The sequence below is a fragment of the Onychostruthus taczanowskii genome, unplaced genomic scaffold (genome assembly GCF_017590055.1).
Source record: "Onychostruthus taczanowskii isolate IOZ18803 unplaced genomic scaffold, ASM1759005v1 scaffold42, whole genome shotgun sequence".
NCBI lineage: Eukaryota > Metazoa > Chordata > Aves > Passeriformes > Passeridae > Onychostruthus > Onychostruthus taczanowskii.
In genome coordinates this window covers 6,231,595-6,255,043 of record NW_024501682.1, presented here as the reverse complement: position 1 = coordinate 6,255,043, position 23,449 = coordinate 6,231,595, and the positions used below count along the sequence as shown (strand labels likewise).

The window sequence follows — 23,449 nt, the reverse complement described above, 5'->3', positions numbered from 1 at the left end:
TGTACGGATGAGATTAATTTGGAGCTCATTACCATGACGCCAGTTTGAGTAACAAGAATTGTTTGTTATGTTAGCCTAGTTGATTGTTAGTGTGAGCCAGTTAATAGCTGAAGTGCTTATTCAAAATGTTAACCCCATTTTTCCAATGATTTTGAATTATCTTCTGCTTGGCAAAGAGGATACAATAGAAGTATAAGCAAGGTAACTGTCAGTTCAAGGACATGGGTATCTTAGTATTCTACTTCAGGTCTCCAGCTAGTCTTGCCAGAATTATTCTGTCCACCCATTGCCATCCAAAAGACTTCAATAGCCGTAGTGGAAATGGAGGCAAGAGGACATGAACATTTCCTGAAGCCTACTAAATGCTGAGCGTGTCCTTTTGGGCTAGTGTAGAGCATATTCCTTCTGGGAATACTTAGTGCTACGTTTGCATGGGAGAAAGACACTGTCATTACAGACCTTCAGAGAATAGGCTGCTACAGTTCTCATGCCCGTACCTAGCATTGGGAGAATTGTTTTCCCTTGTGTAATTGTTGATACTGATTCAGATTCCAGTCACTGTGGAGTTAATTCAGCTCATTGTGCTACTCAAGTGTATTGGCTGTCCCACTCTATATCTTGTGTAGACCAATGTTTGTTTTTAAGTTCTTGTATTTGTGCTTATTAGACTCATTTGGCTATATGAGGACTATAATGAAGGTTGTATTTTCTTCTGTATCTCTGTTCAAAGTCTTAATCTTATTTCTGTTGGTTGCTGAGTTAGCTTTTAATGGATAGTGAAGAGATCCTTTAAATATCCCCCCTCTTCCATTAATTTTTATTTACTCGAGACACATATTTAACAGTGTCAGTTGTCCCCTGCTCACAGTAGCTCCAAAAAAGTTCAAACACCCATTATATTAACTAATGCTGTTTGAACTATTTTGTTCTAAAAAGTCTGTCAGTTGTATTGTTAGCAAAGATTCAGCTGTTATGTGTTCTAGTGTGAGAGCCCCCCATAAGGGCAATGAGTTCCCTGGTTTTGGAGTGTGATTTTAAAATATAAAGCCACAGCAGTGGGTTCTGCTTGTCTGAGAAATGTATGGGTGAGTTCAACCTGTTAGCTCTTTTGTGTGCTCTATTTCAAATGGCAGCAGCAGATTTCATTCTTGGACCCCCTAACCTGATGCTCTTGTAATGAAAGCCTTAAATTACTTCAGCTTCAGTTGAACTTGGGAAATTTAAGTGAAACAGAATGCAGAATTGGATCCTTCAATTTTTTAGAAGGTTTTTTCCCTTATTTTGTACTACTTTATAGTTCCATTTATTGTGTTCATTTTTTAGCCATGTCTTGACTTTATATGTCAATATATGTTTTCATTATTTATAATCCCATATTATTTAACATTTCATTTTCTGAAACAAACATTAATTCTGAAAACTTTTTATTCCTGTCCCTCTCTATTGATCCTACCTATTTGTATATATGGGAAATGCAGGTATGCATGCACATGTGTATTTATATGTACATATATATATATATAGTCACTGCAGCCTTGCTGAAGTTTGTCTGGTATTGATAGGCAACGGGAAAAAAATCACATTTTATACCATCAGAGAAGTAATTTATTCACGAACTTTCCCAAGGACTTTTTGACTGGTATTGTTGACACTTATGGCATACATTTTTGTTCAAGTATTTAAACAATAGAGGTATACCAGTGCAGCATTCCTTTTAAAGCCAGATCTGAAAGAATATAATTTTGAATGTATTTTGATCTGGTTTTGGTGTCTGAGCTCCACACTGTTCCTCAGGGAATCACAAAATCACAGAATAGTTAGGGTTGGAAGGGCCCTCTGGAGATGATCTGATTCAGCACTTCTGCCAAGCTGAATAAGTACTGGATTTAAAATGAGAAATCCCCAAAAGAGAATGTTGGCTAGGAATCCTCTCCTGGCATAGCCTGGCCAGCTTGACTGCAGCATGTATGAGACCAGCATTCAGGAGGTCCTTCTGAGAAGTCACACGGTGCTGAGAGCAAGTGTTGGGATTATCTGTGCAGACATGTGGTAAAGATGGTGGCTATGGAGTCCAGCAGGAGTTCAAGAAGATGACAGAAAAAAAGGCTTTCCTGTCATCTTTCCATCTTTGAGTCCGTCAAAACCTTTCTACAATGGGAAATTTTTCCTTTTTCTCCTTGTTTTAGTATTCTTAAATTCTCTTGCAGCCTTTCATTTTTGTCTAGAGTTCTTAATATTTATAGGGCTGAGAGATTGTTAGCCATATTGTATTACTTTGTCATTTTCTATTTGTGTAAAATCATTACATATATTTACCTCACTTTCTTTTTGCCAAACTTCAGCATTTCCTAGCCCAGTTTATAAAACGTGGCTTTCTATCTCAAAGCATAAGCAGAAGAGAATATGCTGAGTTAAAAGTTGTGCTTTACTTAATTGCAGCATTTTGGCTTGACTTTTCACCTAGTGAATCCAGAAATTTTAAAAAACCAAAATTCTGTAGTTTGATAATACTCCTTTAATTTCAAGGGAGCAAAATATCTGTTAAGCTAGGTAGTTTTGCCTTTTTTGCTTAAATCTTGCTGGTCTAGAAGGCAAAATGAATACCGTTCATTCTGTAAAGGGCTCCAGGGGGAAACATTTCCTTTCATTTTTTTGGCACAAACTTCTATGATAATGCAATTTGTGCCTAGAATATGAAAAATACAGAATGTTAGCTTTTAAAATATAGTATTTCAGTCCAGGAGAGACTAGTTTTTGGAGAGCATTAGGAATGTGCATGGACATTTGACTGAAGGATGGCAAAGCGGGAGAAAATGTTTTTCTGCTATACTAAATAAAGTGCATGTAACAAAGGACTTAATCATTGTGCACTAGTAAAATAGGGGGTGGAAAACATTTTATGGTTTTCCATTCATAGCATTGTTTTAGGAAAAAATGATTTTCATTTGTCATTTGAGTTTGACCATATTTTTCATAGTCATAGATTTAGATGGGCCAGAAGCTTGGACCAGAATAACAGGATGCTTAAAACTTAATGTAAAATATTGAAAAATATGTTTAGGCTTGTATGCCTTTCCTTTGCAGGAAACACAGTCCTTGCTAGTCGTAAGGGTGGTATAATGAATTGCAGCAAATCATTCACTTTCAAGCCATAGCTCATACCAAATATATAAGTTGGATATCCCAAGCCAGACATATGAAAGCAGAAGATGTTTTAGTGGAAGTTTAGGAGTACAATGATAATATGTTGGCATTTATAATTCTTTAATGTATACCAGCAAAGTGGTAATGTACTTCTGACTATTTTTTGCTTCAGTTTATTAATATATAATCATACTTTACTTGAGCAGTGTTTTGTTAAAAATGGTGAAAAAAATATTGTCAGAAAAACTAGCAAAAAATGAAAGGATTCTGGCCTTATGTGTGGTGTTACTGTCACAATACACTCTGCTTCCTTACAAGAACTCTAGAAACAGTAAGAAATGGCATGTCTTGAAGGCAACGGTTTGTTAGCTTTGTAGAAACACGTTTACAGGGGGCTTGAGTAGGGGTGGGACTTTTTTTGAGAGAAAAGACCGACACTAGGATAGTCCTCCTGAATTGAAAATACATTTAAATTCTGTGTAGTATGCCCATTGAATTCACATTGATGTGCTATTAGAATTAATTTTTCTGTAGAGGAATTTGGTCATTGCTTATGAATATTGAAGTAGAAAAACCTTTTAAATTAACTGATTACAGAAGGACAGTTAGAAATGGTCATTCTGTCTAATAATGCAGTTTTGTATTTGATTTAATTCTGGCTTGTGAATTGTGTTATAAGTTGTAATTCCAATTTTCTCCAATGAAATGAGTTTAAGTTTGGTACCCTGAAGGTTCTTTCCTTCAGAAGATATTGTTGGGGCAAAGAAATAAGTGTCTTTGCACTCAGGGTGATTTTTCAAAAGATCTATTCATTTCTCCAGATGGAGGAGGGCTGAAGGTACATTTTCTTTCCTTTTTACTGGTTTAAGTTTCAGCCTACATTTGTTTCAAAACCTCTCTTTGTTTTACTCATTCTTTACATTCTTTTACGTCTGTGTTCCCTTGCTGTCTTCTATTTCAGTTCCTCAGGCATATCTGCTCTTTTTTAGAGATAACTGCAGAAGTATAATTCACATTTAGTCAGCATCTTGAGTCTTTTGTTTGCAGTACAAGTGTTCGTACAGTTTTACATGAACTCTGCCATATACCCGTCTTCCCAGAGGTGCAGCTTTTACTTTCATAAAGGAATCAAATGAGTGTTTTCATGCTTTTTTTTGAGAAGAGAGAACTAATTTGCAATAATTTTTCTGGTATGGTAGAGAAATAATTTTGATTTCTAATATCTTACGATTTACACAATGGTATTTTGTAAGTGTTTTCTTTAGGGACTGTATTTTCAAAGTCTTATAGTACAGATGTGAAAATAAAGATGGCAATACTGCTCTCACAACAGTGAGATACACCTTGTTATACACTGATTTTAATTTGTGGGATTTTGGAAGGGGAAAAATGGTTAGAAGAAAACAGTTCTGCATGTGCAAATAAATACTCAAGGGATTAGTGGATGCTATCCAAAACATTAGCTGTAAAGGTTCTGCCTTTTTGCTGTAGCTAAAATTACTTGTGTTGACAGGAAAGGAAAAAACCACAAGAGCTGATAAGAGTGAAAGACTTGCTATTTGAAAGGGACTCTTGAGGTGAAGCATTAACAGTGGTCTGTTCTCTGGTCCACTGAGGGTCTGAGGAGTTGAGGCCTGTTCACACTGCCATCAAGGCATGGTAAGTGAGCCTTTAGGGAAAAGATGCATGTGCCTGTGTCTTGTGGGGGAATTTTTCTTCTCTTTGTGCTTTGTTCCTTTTACTTGCCATGTCTAGTTAAATGTGTACACCTGGTAGCCAACTCCCAGGGGAAAAAAGTGCAGTGTACTCACGTGGAGAAACTAATGATTAGTGCATTGGATTCACTAACCCAGAATTTAATATGTGCTGAGGGAATTAAGAAATTCCCTCTTGGATCAGGTAAAGGTATCATCTGCTTTGAGAGAGGTGTGCCGAGAGGTCTGTAAAGAAACAAAACTTGCTCTAATTCCTCAGCAAAGTAGGACAAGAAATGCTTATGCGTGTCAAGTCTAGGAGATTAATTAGATAGTAGGCAGTTGTAGCTTTTAAGGGTCTGATTATCTTCTAAGAGAGGTCTGTGGGAGAAACAGCCAGACTCTTTCAGGAAAAGTGCATAAAAATGTTCTCCTGGGCTCAGCTTCACAGGTTCTGGATTTTCTGAGTACTCTTAACTTACCAAGATCAGCTGTCTCTTTACTTCTCCTTCAGCAAGAAATAGAAAAAAAAAATTGTAGTAACCTTTGGAAGCTGAGTTTACTCCTTCTTTGGGTGAATGGTACTTGAGTGGCAGTTTTGCATTTATTCTAGGTGAATGTAGAAGAGTGTTCTCCATTGTCAGATTTGCTAGGATCTGTTATAGAGCTGCTTTGGGTATTGCATCATTTCTCAAGAAGCACACTGTGTAGCTAGTGGAAGAAAAAAGGGAAAATAATTTCATGCATGATATAAGATGCTCTTCTGAAAGCAGAATTAATTTCTTATGATGTTGTTTTCCTGCTCTGTATTTTCTTGCTAATTCAAGGCTCTCAGGTGTATGGGATTTTGGCTAAGTGTTTATAAGCTATTCTAATTTCTGTATCCAGTTTTCACAGCCTCTTGCCAAAAACAAAAAATTAAAATAAATACTGACAATCCCAAGCTTTATTTTGTGCTAACATTTTTATCTGGTATTCATGGCATCAGAGCACACGAGGTCTGTAAATTCTTTGGTTGTATTTGCAATGACGGAATTGCTCCAGAGTTGAACTGTTTTTATGAAATGTTAAGTTCTGATGTTTGCTTGGGCCCAAAAATGATCATTTCAAGAAGATCACTCCAGAAAGTTGTTCCAGTGGTGCTTTGGGGGAGAGGGATATGAAGAACCTGTGAAAACAAGATGACAAGTAGATGGCATGTAGGTTTACAGTGATTGATTTGAAACTGCAGCCTGTAGGATGTTTAAGTGCTGGCTGCTAAGATACTGAAGCCTTTGAAGTGGTTATAACACTCCAGCCCTACAAATACTGTGAAAAATATCTGTTGATAGAAAGATGTGAGCATATGGTAGATAATTATCCTGTGCCTTTTTCTGTGAGCAATTTCCCTGTGCTGGCCTATGCAGAGTAGAGCAAAGAGTAGACTGAAACCAGATATGCCAGTTGCTAGGCTAATGCTGTAACCACTGGACCAGTATCTCCTCTGTATTTATGTGGAGGATAAGTGCTAATATCACACTGTGATCTTTCTCATTTTGGGTAAGAAGTTACATTGGTACTGATTTTAAGCCACTGTACGATGCAAGTTGTGTGCATGTGGTGTGCAGAGATATAAACAAAATGCAAATCTGTACTTAACATTATTCTTTATGATAATTCTGGATGAGAGATGCTGTAGAAATGCATTACCACTGTTACAGGCTTGGGAGGTTTTGTTTACTGACATTTTCTCATGAAAGTTAATTTCTTGCTTAGAAATATAGAAGTACACTAACTTAAAATAAGATCTTGCTGTTATTTCCTGTAGTATAGCCAGGAAAAACAGTTGCAATCTGTCTTCTTTAAAATCACATTCCTGGAAGATATTCTGGCAACCTGGGTATTTAAACACATTTCAAAGAAAAACAACTTCAAATCAATTAGAAATTGTTACCATATTTCATTTCTGATAGTGTAGAGTTACAGTTTGCTGCAGACATTGCTTGGAGTTATGAAATAAGCAATAACCTGAGAAGGAGCCTATGAATTAGCAGCTTTATGGAACATGAGGCCCATTGTACTGTGAAAAAAATGGGGAATAGGTGGATGCTGAGTAGTTTGCATAGGTTCTTGATTAGCTTTTTTGGAAGGATAAAGGAAAGAATACAAAGCACAGAATGTTCCAGAACAAAATTTAAATGTTTCTTTGCCAGAAGTTGAATAGTATGGCATCTTTGGAAAGCTATACTCTGCTAATGTCTGTGGTAATAGGGCTGAGAAGTTACTTTGTTGGGGGTTTTCACTTGCCTCACCTGTAGGATCTCACTAGAACTGGTAGTGTCAGGCTGAAAATTTTCCTTTTCTCTCTTGGAAATCCAGTTGGTGTCATTGCTACTCATTTAAATGAGTTACTGTTGAAATGGCTTAAATTGCACTCTGTGGGTGGGCTTATAACAGCTCTACTCTGCCTTTTATACCAATTTCAAGTGAATTAATTTTCTCAACTCTGGTCATGTCTGAATGTCAAAAAAACCCTTCCCTATCAAACTGTTCACTTACTATGCAGCCAACTTCTGTCAGCAGACAGGATCAGGAGCCAGGGAATTCACAAATTGAATGTGCAGCCCAACAAAACTCTGGGGTTATACTTCTTAGTGAAAATCAATGCTCCTTGTGAAATTGTTTAACTTAATATCTGGCAGATTGTCAGAAGAGATCTCCTGAATCACTTGGATTTCTCCAGTGTAGACACAGTGTGAGGGATGCCTATGGTCTGTTACTCTCTGTATAATAACTGAAAACTGTGTTTCCATTCCTACTGCCACACAACATGAGCTAGAGGGCAAAACTTGGTGAATGTACATGCTATTGGTTAATCACTTAAAGGTCTAGATAACTGTTTTCTGAAAGACCTTGTCCTCAAACTTTGTTCTATATTGAAAAAAGTCAGCCAGGAAAACTTCTGCCATGAAGGAGCATTTAACTTCTTTATGTTGAATTGCTTACTTTTGGATAGGTAAATACTTATTAGCCATCTTCTGTATGACAATAGCTACAGCTGTGTGGGCAGTGGTGCTTCTGGAGTCTGGTTTCTATCATATGGAAGTTTTCATTCCATTACTTTTTCTGCAGGCCATTTTGAATTTATTCCTGAAGATCATTTTTCATTCATTCCCTAACTGGAAAAATGGGGTTTACCCAGTTGTCACAGATGACATTAGCAGATTTTTGTGTCCACAAGAATATACTGTCATCTTTGGATGCTACTAAACCTTCTGTACTTTTTAAGATGAGGCAACAATTGATCTTTTTAGAAAATGGAAGTTACACAAGTTGCAGTATGGCAAAACCAAAAAAAAGTGCTGAAATTAAAACCTGAAAGGTTTAAATTAAGATCTGATGCATGAAGTTGCTCATATTGTTAGTGGAGATCATGGAGAGACATGCAAGCAGTGTCTAGACAGAAGAGAATTACTTATTTGAGCCTCCATCTGTGTGCTCAGAAATGACAGGTAAATTGTTCAGTGATATGCTGAAAAAACAGTAGCATTAATGATGGTCCTAAGCAATCTGAGTTGTGCGTGTAGGCCATCCCGTGAGATCAGCATGAATGCAGAGCTAGTTGCAGGTGCAGTTTGGGTTGATTCATACCGGTATATTGTCGTACAGTGGGCCACTTTCAGTCTGTCTGGCTAACTATTGAGTAACTTCGGGAGTTTGCACTGCAGAGTTCATTTAAAGATATCTATTGGCAAGCAAGGCAAGGGATTGTATCCAAGTCTGGATTTCTTTATTTTAAATGCATTAATGATTGTTCTGTTAACATTTATTAACTCTCTGGAAAGCCTGCAGAAATCTCATTTCAAATCAGACAGGATTTATTGAGTGAAATATGTAACTTAGTCTGTCAATACCCCAGTCACTGTGATCATTTTTTTCTGTATAAAATCCATTTTATTCACAATTTTATAGAAAATTCAGGAGAAAAAAACCCATATTTTCAGCATGCATATGATTTTGGTAAAATGATAATGTATAGATTTTTGAGCAAGGCAGAAGATTTTGATATAAGCCAAAGAAAGCAACAAGTTTATTCTAGATACATAATTTTCTTGATATTTCTTTATTCTTGGCTTCAGTGAGCTGTCTGTGTTCTTAGTCCCAGGATTTTTTTAAAGTTTTAACAACTAAACCTCATAATCTTGAAGTTGCATCAGATTTTAATACTTGTACAAGATCTGAGTTTTCAAGCAGAGCTTGAAACCATGAAACACAACCACGATAAGCTGTGGTCTTCTAATGTTTTAAATCTTCTTAACTACAATATCTTAAAAAGCTGGATTGGTTCAGCTGGAATGCAGCCTTCAGGCAAACAATCAGAAAATGAAGCATACAGGTTACTACTGTTTTTGCTCCAAGTTTAAGATTTTGATGATTTCCAAAGTCTAATACTTACAACAATACTGGATCACTAAATAAAATCTTGTTTAGAAGGTCCTCTCCCCTAAAGAAAAAGGTCAACTTACTGTTGCAGGGACACCGCTCTCATGAACTAAAGTGACGAATTGTGTGTCCTCAGAGGAATCTCTATGATGCCAAAATTGTAGCAATGTAGATACTCTAAAAGGAATAAACTTGACAAAACAAATTCTGCCTTAGATTTTAACAGTGCATTTTACAGGTAGTTGCTTACTTTATCTTTGATTTCAAAAACAGAAGGAAGATTAAAGATGGTGCTGTTTGAAACTGAGAACAATATAACACATATTTTGACATCCTGTTGAAATTGAATTAAAGTTGTTTAAAAGTATTTTCAGGTGAATGAACCTAGTGCTTAGGGCAAATAAGTTTCACTGAGATATGTAAAAAGAAATTTCGTACATAAACATGGCGTTATATTCGGTAGTGTTTGTGTTAAAATTTATGAGTTTAGATCTTGTGGAAAGTACAGCCCTTCTGCAAAGTTAACAAAATGGATGGAAATGTAGTGGCCAAATGCCAAATAACATGCACTACAATAATATAATTCTAAAGCTAAAAACATCTTATAAAAATCAGAACTTGTGTTTCAGAAAATTTGTGTAGCCCTTATGTGTTTCTTCTTTCATCTGTGAGAATCTGTTATAATTCATGTCCTGAGTGGGTAGTTGAATTGTTCTTCAGGTGGTTTGTTTTTATAACATTTGTACTCTGAAATTTGAGTTGCTGAATGAGAGGTGTTTAGTAAGGATCCTACAGTCAAATCATTAATTTTAATTCCTGTAGCTTTAAGACAATACGGAATAAGCACTGTTTTGATGCAATGTTCTTGAATTCTTTGAAAAGAGCACTCCTTTAGCTCTGTGCTGCACAAATGACAATGGATTTCCTCTTGCTCTTTTTTTTGTTCTGTAGTGTAGTGTTATTTAAAAAACAAAAGGTTCAGTTGCATTTAGGTCAGTTATTAAAATACTGTTGGTCATTTCCTTTGACAGAACATTTCTATTGTGTTATACCAATGTCATTAGGAGGAAAGGTTATTCCCACTTGCCTGGCTGATATCAATACATACTGGCATATTACATCCTCCGGCTTTCTGGAAATGTTTTATTTGAGCAGCAGCTTGGGAACAGGAAATTTAAGGTTATATGCAGTCTGGTTTCAGGCTGCGTGGTAGAAAATGTGTTTCCTAGAAGATGCTGTCTACCTGACAGATTTTCTCTAGTATTTTGTAGAATTGGATAAGCTTAAATAGGTTCAAGTTGCAAACAAATTTTTACCAGCTGTAGGTAGCAGACAAGGTAGAACAAGGTTTTCAGTCACTCTGTAGTATTTGAGGAACTTAGGTGAATTTCATTAGTGTATCACCAATTGACCAATTCCTCTGGAATATAGTTTACATTTTAAGATGTGGCAATGATAATATTACCTTTTTGTAAGTGTTCCTGCTGTGTAGAAGGAGGAGAAAATAGTACTTTTACATCAAGCCATGATCAAATGTGAAGTCTGTGACACTGGAGTAACTTTTAAAGGCAGAGCTTCAAAAATAGCGTTTTAGCCATGCAGAGCAGCCCTTTCAACCAGAATCAGAGTGAGCAGGAAAATAGGAATACAGTTCAATCCTGCAGCAGTTCATGTGTGTAAAACACAGCAATGCATACTTCCCTTTGTTGCTTTCACTGACAAATTTCACTGGTGTGTTTCAAGTGATGATGATGAAAATGACAAATTCATTTTGGTAAGATATTAGTATATATTACTTAAGTGCGAAAAAAGTATAAAGTTGTGGAAAAAGAAACACTTGAAATATTGAGCCATCATACACATATACTGAAGTCTGTATGAAACTATTCTATAGGGACATATCTAAAGTCATCAGAAATAATAAAAGTTATAACCCTTTTTAATGGAAACAACCATCTTAGAGATCGGTCTACAAGTAAATTTCATTGTAGAGCTGAAGCATGATGCCTGGTGGGCAACTGATTAAGATTTCTGTCTGCCTTTGCAGGGTATCAGGCATATCAGAAGATAAAATTTATACACAAAGTCATTTGTTTCTTTTCAGGCCAGAGCTGTGGAGTCTCACCTTGCTAAGATCCTGTTTCAGTTTGAGCTTTTTGGGAACCTCTTCATAAACCTAGAACTAGCTGAGGTTGGAAGGAGTCTTTAGAAAGAGATCATTAGCCCAGCTGTCCTGCCTGGGCAGGATCAGATAGATTAGACATCCAGGTCCTTGTCCAGTCAGGTTTGGAGTATCTCTAAGGACAGAGACTCAACAACTTCTCTATGCAACTCATTCACTTGTGTTTATTACTTGTATTTATTACTTTTGCAGTTACACAAAATATGAATTTGTTTATGAAATATCTGCAGTTTACAGGAAGAAGTAACATGGCATCTAACTACATTAAATAATGGATAAGTAATTTTATAAGCTACTGTATTATATCATCTCTTAGTTGTAAAATGCAGATATCTGTGCTACTTCTGAGTTTCTTAATGTTAACTGAACAATTCATACAATTTAAAATTCTCTTGCAGCTAGTTTATTGTCAAATCTCTGTGTGATATACAGCCTTCTAGTACCTAAATGGGCCCTCAAGAGAGCTGGAAGGGGAGCTTTTATAACAGCATGGATTGGTGGGAGAAAGGGTAATGGCTTTAAATTGAAATAGGGTAAATCAAAATAAGACATAAGGAAGAAATTATTTACTGTGAGGGTGGTGAGGCACTGCAGCAGGTTGCACAGAGAAGCTGTTGATACCCCATCCTTGGAAGTGTCAAAGGCCAGGTTAGAAGGTGCTTTGAGCACCCTGGTCTAGTGGATGGTGTCCCTCCCCTGAACTACATGATCTTTAAGGGCCCTATTAACCCAAACCAGTATATGAAATGCAGATTGATTTTACTTATACTCAAAGCTCACCAAAAGCCACATGATTGTGTTAACATGCTCTGAGGTTGTATCAAGAAAACCACTTGAAGATCCAAGTGCAAAGCATATGAGTACCTAAGTACTTTCAATCAGTGCTGTCTCATGTCCTAACAGCATGGACTACAGGGTGAGTCCCCCTTTGCCTTTCACATAGGTCCTTTTTTTTGTCAACTAGATGTAGACATGTAACATTGGGCACATTCGGTGTGGTTTATAACACCAAATACTTCCTGAATAAAACTTAACTGTGCACAGAAGACTGATCTAAGCCAATTATAGGAGTGGTAATATCACTACTGTGCTACTGACACAGTTATCTTAATTGTATTATCATTTTTATTTCTGTTAGCTATTTCTTGAAATACAGTGAACCTGTAATAAAAAATTCTGCCAGGCATATTAAAGAGACTTCTGTGTAGGGATGACATTTGTGTTAGGGGGATGAGTCAAGGTAATTCAAGTGAAGAGGCAATTAAGGTGGAATAAATCACAAGGTTGAGGCAAGAGAAGAGAACCCATTTGCTCTACCACTGATAATGTAGCCACTGTTTGAGATAATGAAGCAGAGCAGTTTCTGTAGTTGGTGTTAATTTGCCATATTCACTTGGTTGACTGCTTTTTGAATCAGTTACTGTGCGAGGTTATACTTGTGTGTTGCATATCAGTTTTAATTTAACTCAAACTTTTCCAGTTCTCAGATGCAATGGTGTAATTTTAGGAAAGAATAGAATGGTAATTTGGGCCTGCATAAGCCTGGTACTCGTCCTTTTATCAGTTTTATGATAGTCTCCCATTTGACAATAAGCTTCTGCTGTTCCACCTGGCTTTCTTTTGAAGCATGGTAGAACCTTTGTATTCTAATATTGTGGTTTATCTGTGTCATAAAGGTTTCACATGCATACGTGCCTCTGGTATCAGTATGGAACGGGGATTGCTTGTCTTTTATTGGTGTAAACAATTTTGAGTTTTGTTCTTTTCTAATCAACAGAATTTAGCTTCCTGGAATCCCTCAAACCCCGAATGCCTCCTGCTTGTTGTGAAAGAGCTTGTGCAGCAGTATCATCAATTTCAGTGCAGCCGATTACGGGAGAGCTCTCGTCTCATGTTTGAGTATCAGACTTTACTTGAAGAGCCCCAGTATGGAGAAAACATGGAAGTCTATGCTGGCAAAAAAAACAACTGGGTAAGCTCTTATTACATCTAAAATGCTTTTAACAAATACAGCCCTTGCTTCAGAAAATGTAAGTTCTTCCTGTGGATCTCCATGCTTTCTGTTTCAGATGGAGAAAACTATTTTACTTCAACTCATTTTCCATGTTTCTTGTTCGGTATGTTGCTGTATTCCATTACGTTGGTTCAACCAGATTACCAGGTGAGAACTGGTTTTGAACCTGGTGTTCATTCATCTGGGTGATAGGTGAAAACTTTGAAACTGTTGAAAAGCCTGTGCTGTGTTTAGAGGGCACAGTACAACATCAGTGTGGAAGTTCTAGTTAGCTTTGAAGAAATTCAGACCTCTTAAATGTTTATAGATCAGAATATTTGATTGAAATTAACTTATTCACAGATGTTTTTGTCCATAGCTTGCATCCCAAACAGCATGCTATATCTCTAAATTTCATCATACTGGTTTGTTGAAGTGCAGAAGGCTTTCTGAACTGTACTGAAATTTTATCAAGTCTTTTCTCAGTCTTGGGTGACTGAATAAATAATTTCCTTTTTTTAAATTTTAAATGCTATTTTTAATTAAAAACATTCAAATAAAATAAATTTTAAATACATTTTGAGTCAAATCCTTTGCATATAGCAGAGCTATAGATTTTTCTGTAGCTTGTGTTATTTTGCAAGTCTTTATTCTCTGTCAAGAAGACTTTTGAGAGTTTTGAAGATTCTGTGAACTTGGTATATGTGACAGAGTTTACTAGTGTCCTAAAACAAAACTGTCAAACTACCTTGTCTAGTTTTCTTTACTGTCCTTTACAACTGTTTTGTTAGCCTCAGGGATCAGCAAAATAGGACTGTTTTTTCAGAAAGCAAGAGGTAAATGGCCTTTTATCTTCTCTGCCTAGAAGGCATTGAAATTCATGTTGCTGCTGTCTCTCAGGAATCAGTAGTAGTTCAGCAGATTTCTGAAATAATCAAGTATGAGCCTTGCACAGTGTTATGAAAGCAATCATCTTAGGTGCATGAGTTAAAAATACTTTGAAGAGAATGCCTGAATTCAGCTCTCTGAAATAAAACGGAACAGAAATTTGCTCTTATACCTTTGCTCCACTGCCTCCAGTTTCCTAAAGTGCAAGTCTCCAAGATATATGACAAATCAACAAACTATTACCTAGCTTAGTAGCTTCTTGTTGGAGGAATACCGGCAGATACAGGAGCCCATTGAATACCCAATCGCTCAGGGCTGTGGCCAGAAATTCGTCTCTTTCAACCCGATGCCTCTATCCAGCTGGTTTGGGCAGGGGAGATGAGCACCATGGACAGGGGCTGCTCCCTGTCCAGCCAGAACGCCTTTGGAAGTATTAGTTTGCAAAATGATCTTGATTGAATGATATGAAAGATCTAGACTTTTTGGAGCAGCTGATGATCAGAGCAGCGTTGATCAGAGGTCATTCATGTGTTCAGTGGACATCCCAGTTCATCAGACTTGGTATTATACCAAAAATAATTTTCTGGATTTTATGGCAACGGTTGCATGGCATTTTTTGAAAGTCCAGAGGAGAAGCACTATCTGTAATATCCATTTCATTCCAGATAAGAAGTGAGGACCCTGACTGTTATTGTAGCAGTCTTCATGTTAAACGTGTGCAAGAAGTTGGTGATTTTTATGCATACATCAGTAATACAGCATCAGGAAGTTGGTACCTTTCCTCACAAGTGGTGTAATCAGGAAAGGTTTCACAGTTGGACTTTAATGTGCACTCACTTTTTGTTGCATAGTGTTTTTGTGAGCAATTTCTTTGCATATCTTGTGTGAGTACCAGTGACAAATTTTAAGGGCAATTCTTAGCTAGCTGGCATAAGGGTGAATTACAGCCCAACATCACACAAATCCTTTTGGCAAATGATATAACTAGAAAGGTGCCATTGGGAATATTTCAGTTCCATTCCAGATCTTGTTTGCTGTTGTTTAGTAACTTAAAGGTAGAATGAGTTATCTGTAGTTCATGCCTGGTAGATAGACCCAGAAACAGATTGGCACTGACAAATTGGTAAGCTTGTCTCAAATTATGCCAGTTTTTGTAATTTATTGCATAAAATCAATGTTTAACACTTTCTTTACCACTAATTCAACCTACCTAACAAATATAGCTGCTGTGTGGCTACTATATTGAACTAAAAAAATAGAGACAACAAAAAATTAACATGGAGGAAATCAGGCAGCCATTTGTTTTTTAAAAACAGCTAACTTCATTGCTTTATGACCAGGTGGACAAAGTCTGGTTTTAAGGAAGTGTATGAAACAGAGAGGAAATCCTTTCCATTTCCTTCACATACCCTTTATACGTAAAAAAGAGCAGTGTGTATGGGACACTTGGCAAATTTTCAGTAAATGGTTGTCTAGGTGTTTAGAGTTACATAATTCTGAAGACACATTATTTAAAACCTTCTACTTGAACTCTTTTTCTTCTAACTTTATGCAGAGGATACTTTTGATACGTGCTTACCTTTCAAAACACAAATTCTCTTACATATATCTGCAGTGTTTGTAAAGATGTCTCTGTTTTATCTATATGTTCTTATCAATTTGTCAGGTTTTTAGCTTTGCTTTCAGACTCTTTGCAGGTCTCGCCAGACCTTTGTCCGGAAATGAGTACAGCCAAGATACATCTATATTTAGGGTGTAACAAAATATAGTCTGATTTTTTGCCATGCACATTGTTTTATTCTAACTACTTTTTGCTGTTGACTTACTGGCAATGAGGGTTAATGTTTTTTAAGGTGTTTTTTCATATGACACCTGTGAAATCTGTAATTTTTTTTCCTCTCCAGTACTTCTATTCAGCAGTTTTGTTTTAAATCTCAACCCTTCTCTTTGTATGAGCTCTTACATGTTTTTCTGGATAGTATTTAATCTTCAGAATGTTTGTGGTTCTCTTTTAGCTACCAGATCTCATTAGTGTTACCTTTTTTCCACAGACTGGAGAATTCTCGGCTCGCTTCCTCTTGAAGCTGCCTGTCGATTTCAGCAATATTCCTACATACCTTCTCAAGGTAAAACCACTGTCTAAGTTCACAGTATTTATGAGAGAGTAGGAACTATTGCAATCTCCTTAGTAATTATTTTGACTTTTCTGCTCTCCAAGAGTTTGAAAGTTCACAATTTTTAAATCTGATTGGAATAGGTTTAGGAAAGGTGATGTTGGGCATACTGTTGTTTTGTGTTCTACATTAATGGCATCTTTTATATGAGACTGTGGAATTAAATGACATGGCATTGTTGGAGTTTTTAATGAACAGTCTCAATTGTACCAATAGTCTTGACAGTAGAAAAAGAAAAGCTAACTAAATACACCATTTCTTAACAGGGAATGAAACCAAATTCTGGTTATTTGAACTGAAAGCTTCAGTGATTTCTTCATTGTTCACAATGAACAGAAATTTGACCAGATACTTTTGAAAGTAGTACTATATTTTTGCAAGTTGGGATGAAAAAACATTAATTTCTTTGCTAAGAGGAGAAATAAAAACAGAAAAAGCAGTTTATGACAAACTACCACCATGGAAGAATTTGAAATGCGTGTTTTTACAGCACAGGGACAGTCTCTGTTTGAAGCAGCTACTGAGGAAGCCCATCATAAGGTCAATATTACTATATTTAGAGAATGCAGTGAGAGATCTGGTTTTTCTGTCTATCATGACTGTCAGAGAGAAGTGTTAGAACTTCCACTGTAGATAAGGTTTGAGTCAGTTGATGTTGCCAACACCCATCTTTCCTTTAAACCATGTGTCTGCCTTCTTTTAAATATTTGGAAAGAGGAACAGCTACTTAGTCTTGAAAAACTAATGTGTTAAGATGAAATTGTCAGTGTGCATTCCATTACCTCCCCTTCATCTTATTGTTAGAACTGTCTTCAATTATTGTTAAATCACAGCTGCAAGTGTGAGTCTTCAGTGTTTCACCAAATAAGATGTCTCAAGCTACAAACCATGAAAGTAAAGGCAGGCACAACTATAATCTTGACTGAAAATTTTCTGGTTGCAGTTTGAGATTGGAACCCTATGATCTTTTTAACTTCTGTAGATTTTCTGTTTGAGTAATGAGCTGCTTCTTGAAAGCATGCAGATACTTTCAGTAGCAGTTTTTCTCCCAGCTGCTGTTTTCCATTGGGCTTTTTCTTCTCACTTGATGGGAATGTTTCTGATCCAGATGCAAGAGGGTTGGCTAAGGCCTTTTCTGGAAGGTTGGTGTTAAGCAGGACACAGCAACAGTTCACCTAGACTGCAGTCTAGCTGTGATTTGCTTCTGAAAGACTCTGGAAAAAAGACTGAGATGTATAATGTGAACTGTGCTGTCTGCTCCTGCCAGAACTCCCAAGTGCTGTATTTTTCAGAAACAATTTTAAATGAGTCAAGTATTTCAGGACAAGTGCAGAAGGAATATGTTCGATAGCTTCAGTTGCAGGGCTATCTCTCTGTTCAGTTTCTGGAAAAACTTGCAGGTTGGAAGGTGGCTTATGACTTATGTACCTATCATCATGTAGGAATACCATGATAGAACCTGCAGTTGTTTCTGAAGAGTAGCATCTTAATGCATGGCAGCATACTCCTCCTTAGTGTAATTCCCAATCATGTTCACTAAACAACTTCTCTACACAAGGTTCATATACTGTGGGTAAATCATTACTGCTTCACAAGTCTCCTCCTGGAGCTTTGTTCATCCTGAGTACTGAGTGATTCATTAGTCTGAAGGAAAGCATGTGTTTATTTTGCTTGCTTATGTAGTGTGAGGTGAAGAGACACACCGAGCAGGTAGCAGAATCAGTTTCCCAGTCTGCCTTTATTTTTATATTTCAGAAGTCTTAATGTCTGAGCTTTGGGGTTTTAAAATTAATGTGTTTTTGTATTTTAGAGCCTGGATTTTTACAGCAGCGATCCTTCTTGATGGGCAATGTACTAGTGAAATCCTTAGTTTTCTTGATCAGGCTTCTACAGCGCAAGCTGGCAAGTTAACTATCTGTAGTAGGAAAGTGACACGTAGTCTGGCTGAGTAGCCACAGGAGAAGAAATATTGTTTGATTGCAGAAATATTTGTTGACAGTAGAAAAATGGTTTGATTTAAGCTCCAGCGTGGGTTATGACAGAGTATGCTTTGTAGCAGGCAGGATCTTATATCCTCTTGCTGCCTTTAGCTTCCTGTGTGTACTCTTGAGCTAGATGAATGTCATCTCTTGTGACAGCAAAATAAACGACATGAAAGCAGGTAGAATCAGGACTTACTCTGTTGTGATTTAGATAATTGTACTCTGACTACTCCAAATTAGTAAGGGAGCTATTAAACAAAAAAAAAGATTTTTTTTTTTAAGCGTGCATGTCTTTTTTGGATGAGACTTTTGACATGAATAGACCTTTAATATATTGCAATAAAATACTTTATTTCGATCATGGCTGCCAGTTATGCTGGTTTCAATGCTACCTGTTGGATTATGGTACATGATTGATAGAGTGTTCATTGATGAAGTGGAAATAATTGTTAATATATTACACTGAAAGGTGGAAGAGCAATCAGTAAATGAAGGCTGTTAGTGTATTAACAGCTTAATGTTTTACTGCAGAATTTAATGTTCTTGAATTATGTTCTAGTCTGTATCCAGCCTTGCAGTATGCAGTAGCTTCTCTGTCATGATTTGCAAAGTTCAAACCTGTTGTGTTTTCTCTGACTTTTTTTTTAATGTTTAATTAATACTACTTGTGTTAAAATCTGGTGAAATATTAAAGACCATTATTTTTGCCTAACCAATCACTCCTAGTATCCCAGTGATTTCTAATGCTCTTCTGAAGTTTTTATTGATGTCAGTAGGTAACCACATTACAAGCACGACGGTAAAGCTTTGTATCATAAGCCAGTACTCAGGTTTGATGATGTAAGCTGTGAGATCAGTGTGCAGTGTTACAAAGTCTTTGGGGTTCGTGAGAATACATACACTCTGGAATCATAAGATGTTACTTTGTCAACTTCATACTGATTGCAGTGAGAGTACTTTTCCTATACAGAATAAAAGTTTGGAGGTGCAGCATAAGTTGGATTGTTATAGACTGGAGAGGCGAATTTGCCAGGTTGTTTCAAAAGTATTAGTGACACTAAATTTAAAATTGAATTCAAGTGTGTGTACATTTAAAGTAAAATAGATTGGTATATTTAGAAGACTGAGGATAGTTAAAAGAGCAATGCAGAATACACTGTTTCTTCCTTTGAATTCTAAAATTGTAGCAAAATTTGTTCAGTTACTCTAGTAAAATGTCTTCAGATTTTATTTAGTTGGAAACATAGTACCCGTTATAATGCCTGCAGCAGATAAACCTCTCTTCGTGACTCTCTTGCCATATTCCTTTACATTTGAAAGAAAAAGCATCATTGTGTATTTTCTATGCTAAATAGCTGTTCTAAAAGCAATGTTGGCTTACACTTAAAAAGCACATCCATTATTTTTTCTTTTAGAAAGTTGTACTTTTATGCAAAGGTTTTAATTGAATATGGACCTTTGTCTCACTTTCAAATGGTTTTCTTATGCAAATCCATTTGATATAAGTGAAAACTTTGTGTTGAAGCATCTGCAGAATCAAGTTGATGGCTCAAACTATTGCAAAGTTTATTATGTTAAATCTTTCATAAAGGTTCTCTTATTTGAAAAGAATGAGGGTTTGGCTCTGGAAAATTCTTGTATACTTTTCCTTTGCCTTTTTTTAGTTGGATTTTTAATCAGCCTATTCATTTTGAATTAAATTCTTTTTGTTGGTTGTATCATTTTTCATTTTCTCCACAATATTTTATAAAGGGAAGTATTCACTGTACATACTCGTTTTGAGAGTCTGACTCCAGTTTCCATTTCTGCCTCTTTACAGATACCGTGTCAGCCCCAGTAATAAAATAGGTTATAGGCTGAACATCTAAATACCTCTTTCAAATTTTCATAGAAATTTTTAGGTTAGAAAAGACTTCTAAGATCATGAAGTTGAACTGTTAACCCACTTCTGCCAAGTCCACTAATAGCCCCATGCCCATCCCTAAGTGCCCCATCTACACATCAAATCAACATTTCCAGAGTTGGTGATTCCACAACTTCTCTGGGCAGCCAGTTCCAGTGCCTGATCACTCTTTTTGTGAAGAAATTTTCCAGATATCTAATTTACACCTCCTCTGTTGCAACTTGAGGCCATGTTCTCTTGTCCTTTTGCGGTTACCTGGGAAAAGAGGCTGACCCCCACCTCATTACAACCTCCTTTCAGGTATTTGTGGAGAGATAAGGGTCCTTCTTGAGCCTCATATTCTCCAGCCTAAACAACTGCAGATGCCTTTTCCATTTGTTACAAGACTTGTGCTCCAGATCCTTCCCCAGCTCCATTGCTTTTCTCTGGACACATTCCAACACCTCAATGTCCTTCTTGTAGTGAGAGGCCCAGAACTGAACACAGCACTTGAGGCGTGGCCTCACCAGTGCTGAGTACAAGGGCATGGTCACTGCCCTGGTTCTGCTGGCCACAAAATTGCTGATACAAATCAGGATGCCATAGACCTTTTTGGCTACCTAGGTACATTCATTCTGTGTAGTTTTGTTTCTTTCTTGGTAGTTTTCATCAGCTAGGGGCACATATGTAAACATAGACAAATCATTAAAAACCTCCAGCTCAGTAATTTACAAATTGTACTTGTTTATGTGACTGTAGTACGCTTGCACAGTATCAGTGGATTTCAGAGTGTGTTGCCAGTGATGCTGTTAAAAACAAGATATTTAGGTATTTTTCTTGTTATTTCCGTGGGGGTTTTTAATGTTTTGACTAAGTAAGATGTTCCCTGATTAACACCACCTTCTTGTATGTATCTTTTAAGGTACTCATTTCCTATGTGTATGTACCTGCTTGTTGTGCTCCAGTGAACAGCTAATATCAGGGCTAATTTAGTTATGATGCTGTGACCAGCAGCCTTCCAATAATTTGTCAGTATTGAAGTGTAAAGGAAATACGCAACACAGACCTGTTTCTTTAGATGTTTGGGGGTTTTTGTGATGACCATTGCATTTAGTGCATGTATTTTAGAACTGAAATAAATAACAGACGTTGTCTAGACACATTGCCAGGGGCCAAACAGTTGTGTGTGAGACTGTCAATGGAAGAGGTTTATCCTCACCTTCAAATTGAAAGATAAGAACATATTTGTGTTTTTTTCCTTAGTCTGATTTCATCATTTGGAAGTGTCTTAAAGGATTTCACTGCAACTTTTGTTTACAATGGAGACCAAATTCTAGCTACTGTGAAAAGACTGCAATACTTGTCTATGTTTGAGTAATTAACTGTAGTACAGAACAACAAAAATGTAATATGCAGGGTCAAATGAGATTTTTTTTCCAGGCCAATTTCTTTACTGTTGTGCTTTAGCGGTTTGATTTCTTTGACAGCATTTAAGATTTGTGTTAAATTGCTGCAAATACCAAAACACAAATGCACTTGTATAAAGTTCTAATGCTGTTTGGAAAACCTGAACTAAATATTCTGAAAAAGAATAATATTTTATTTCACTTTTAAACTTTCTTGATTTTGTTTGTATCTGACTAACTAAAACCCGATATGTAGCGTGTTGAGGTCACAACAGTGACAAGAAGGATGTGGAGTTCAGATCTGACTTGATCTTTTTGCACTAGACTGTTTTAGTCTGTGTCAGGCAGCTACCTCTCAAAATGTTATGCAGCATATTCTATTTGACTACCTTCCAAAACATATTTATGTTGTATTGGATAGAATGATGGACCTGCACACCATATGAAGCTTGTCAGGTCTGTGATGCCTGGTGTCATTTTACCTCTTTTACCAATAGCAAAACTGGAAGTTTATAAGACTGACAGATAATCCTGAAATAAAATGTAGTCCTCATAATTCACAATACTCTGACCATGCTTTACATAGAGATCTTTTAGGTCAATTAAATTGCTATTAATATTATACTACTTAAGACTTTGTTACAAAGATACAAAGTTAACTTCCTGAATTTCATAACATAAAGTATTCCTTATCTTAAGATGTAAATTTGCTGTAAATTCAAGCCTTTCCAACAAATAGCTTATATTTTAAAAGTAGATGACAGTATGATATTCAATAGATTGATTATTATACCAGCGTTGAATTATTTAAACAGAATAATGGATCATCAAAGATTGTCTGGGCTTCTTCTGTTAATAAAGGCAAACTTTATAACATACAATTATAATGAGCCATTGAGATTTTAGATTAGAAATGGGTCTGTGCAAGTTAGTACTGGCAGTATTTGAAACAGTAGCACTTGTAGAAGCTGAAGACAGTAAATTGCATGATCTAGAGGCTGGGAAAATAAATGTAAGCTGTGTGTGCAGAAGACATTTATCAGTATAGATGTCACTGATGCTTGTCTCTTATAGTCTTTCATTTTACCCTGTGCCCAGTGATCTGCAGTTTATTTTTGCTGTCCACATTTTCCATTGAAAATAACAACAAAATACCAGTGAGGAAGTGCTCCTTTAGCTCAATACATTGGCCATTGTCAGAGTAGCAGCCCAGTGCCAGAAGCAGGCAAACTTCAAGCACTGGACCTTACATGTTGACTGAGGCCACAAATAACGTGGGAAGGGGGAAAAAAGTCTTCATGTCATGAAATGTTTCTGGTAGTTTGAAAAGTTGTGAAATCAGAAAACTAGTTTTTTTTTGGTGCTGAAATATTTTAAGTGTCTAGTTTTTTGTTATAGCTTAAAAGCCATAAGATCGGTCAGCTGTAAATGTTTGGAGATTTTGTTTTGGTTTTTTTATTTTGCAAGATGCTACACTTGTCACTATAGGTGAAAGTGTATAAGATCTTTCATATTCCACTGTATTATGCTTCTTGGCTGGTCATGCCATTGTAGTCATATTATTGACCCTCACAGGTTTTTTCAGAATAGGTCACCTCTTGTTTTGTCACAGAATCTACTGATTCTGGTATTGGAGAGCTAAGAGAAAAGTGGTAACTGCTTTAGTTCAATGAAGCTGCAGA

At 36.5% G+C, this 23,449-nt stretch overlaps 1 protein-coding gene across 2 annotated transcripts in view; it reads left to right on the top strand.

Moving 5' to 3' along the window:
* The window catches only part of BABAM2 (BRISC and BRCA1 A complex member 2), a 162,571-nt gene that overhangs the window by 36,571 nt on the left and 102,551 nt on the right, over positions 1 to 23,449 (top strand). For both annotated transcript variants that reach the window (XM_041413497.1, XM_041413498.1), the window contains exons 5-6: positions 13,220 to 13,414; positions 16,375 to 16,449. In XM_041413497.1, the coding sequence (XP_041269431.1) occupies positions 13,220 to 13,414; positions 16,375 to 16,449 (270 nt within the window). The remainder of the gene's footprint in view (positions 1 to 13,219; positions 13,415 to 16,374; positions 16,450 to 23,449) is intronic.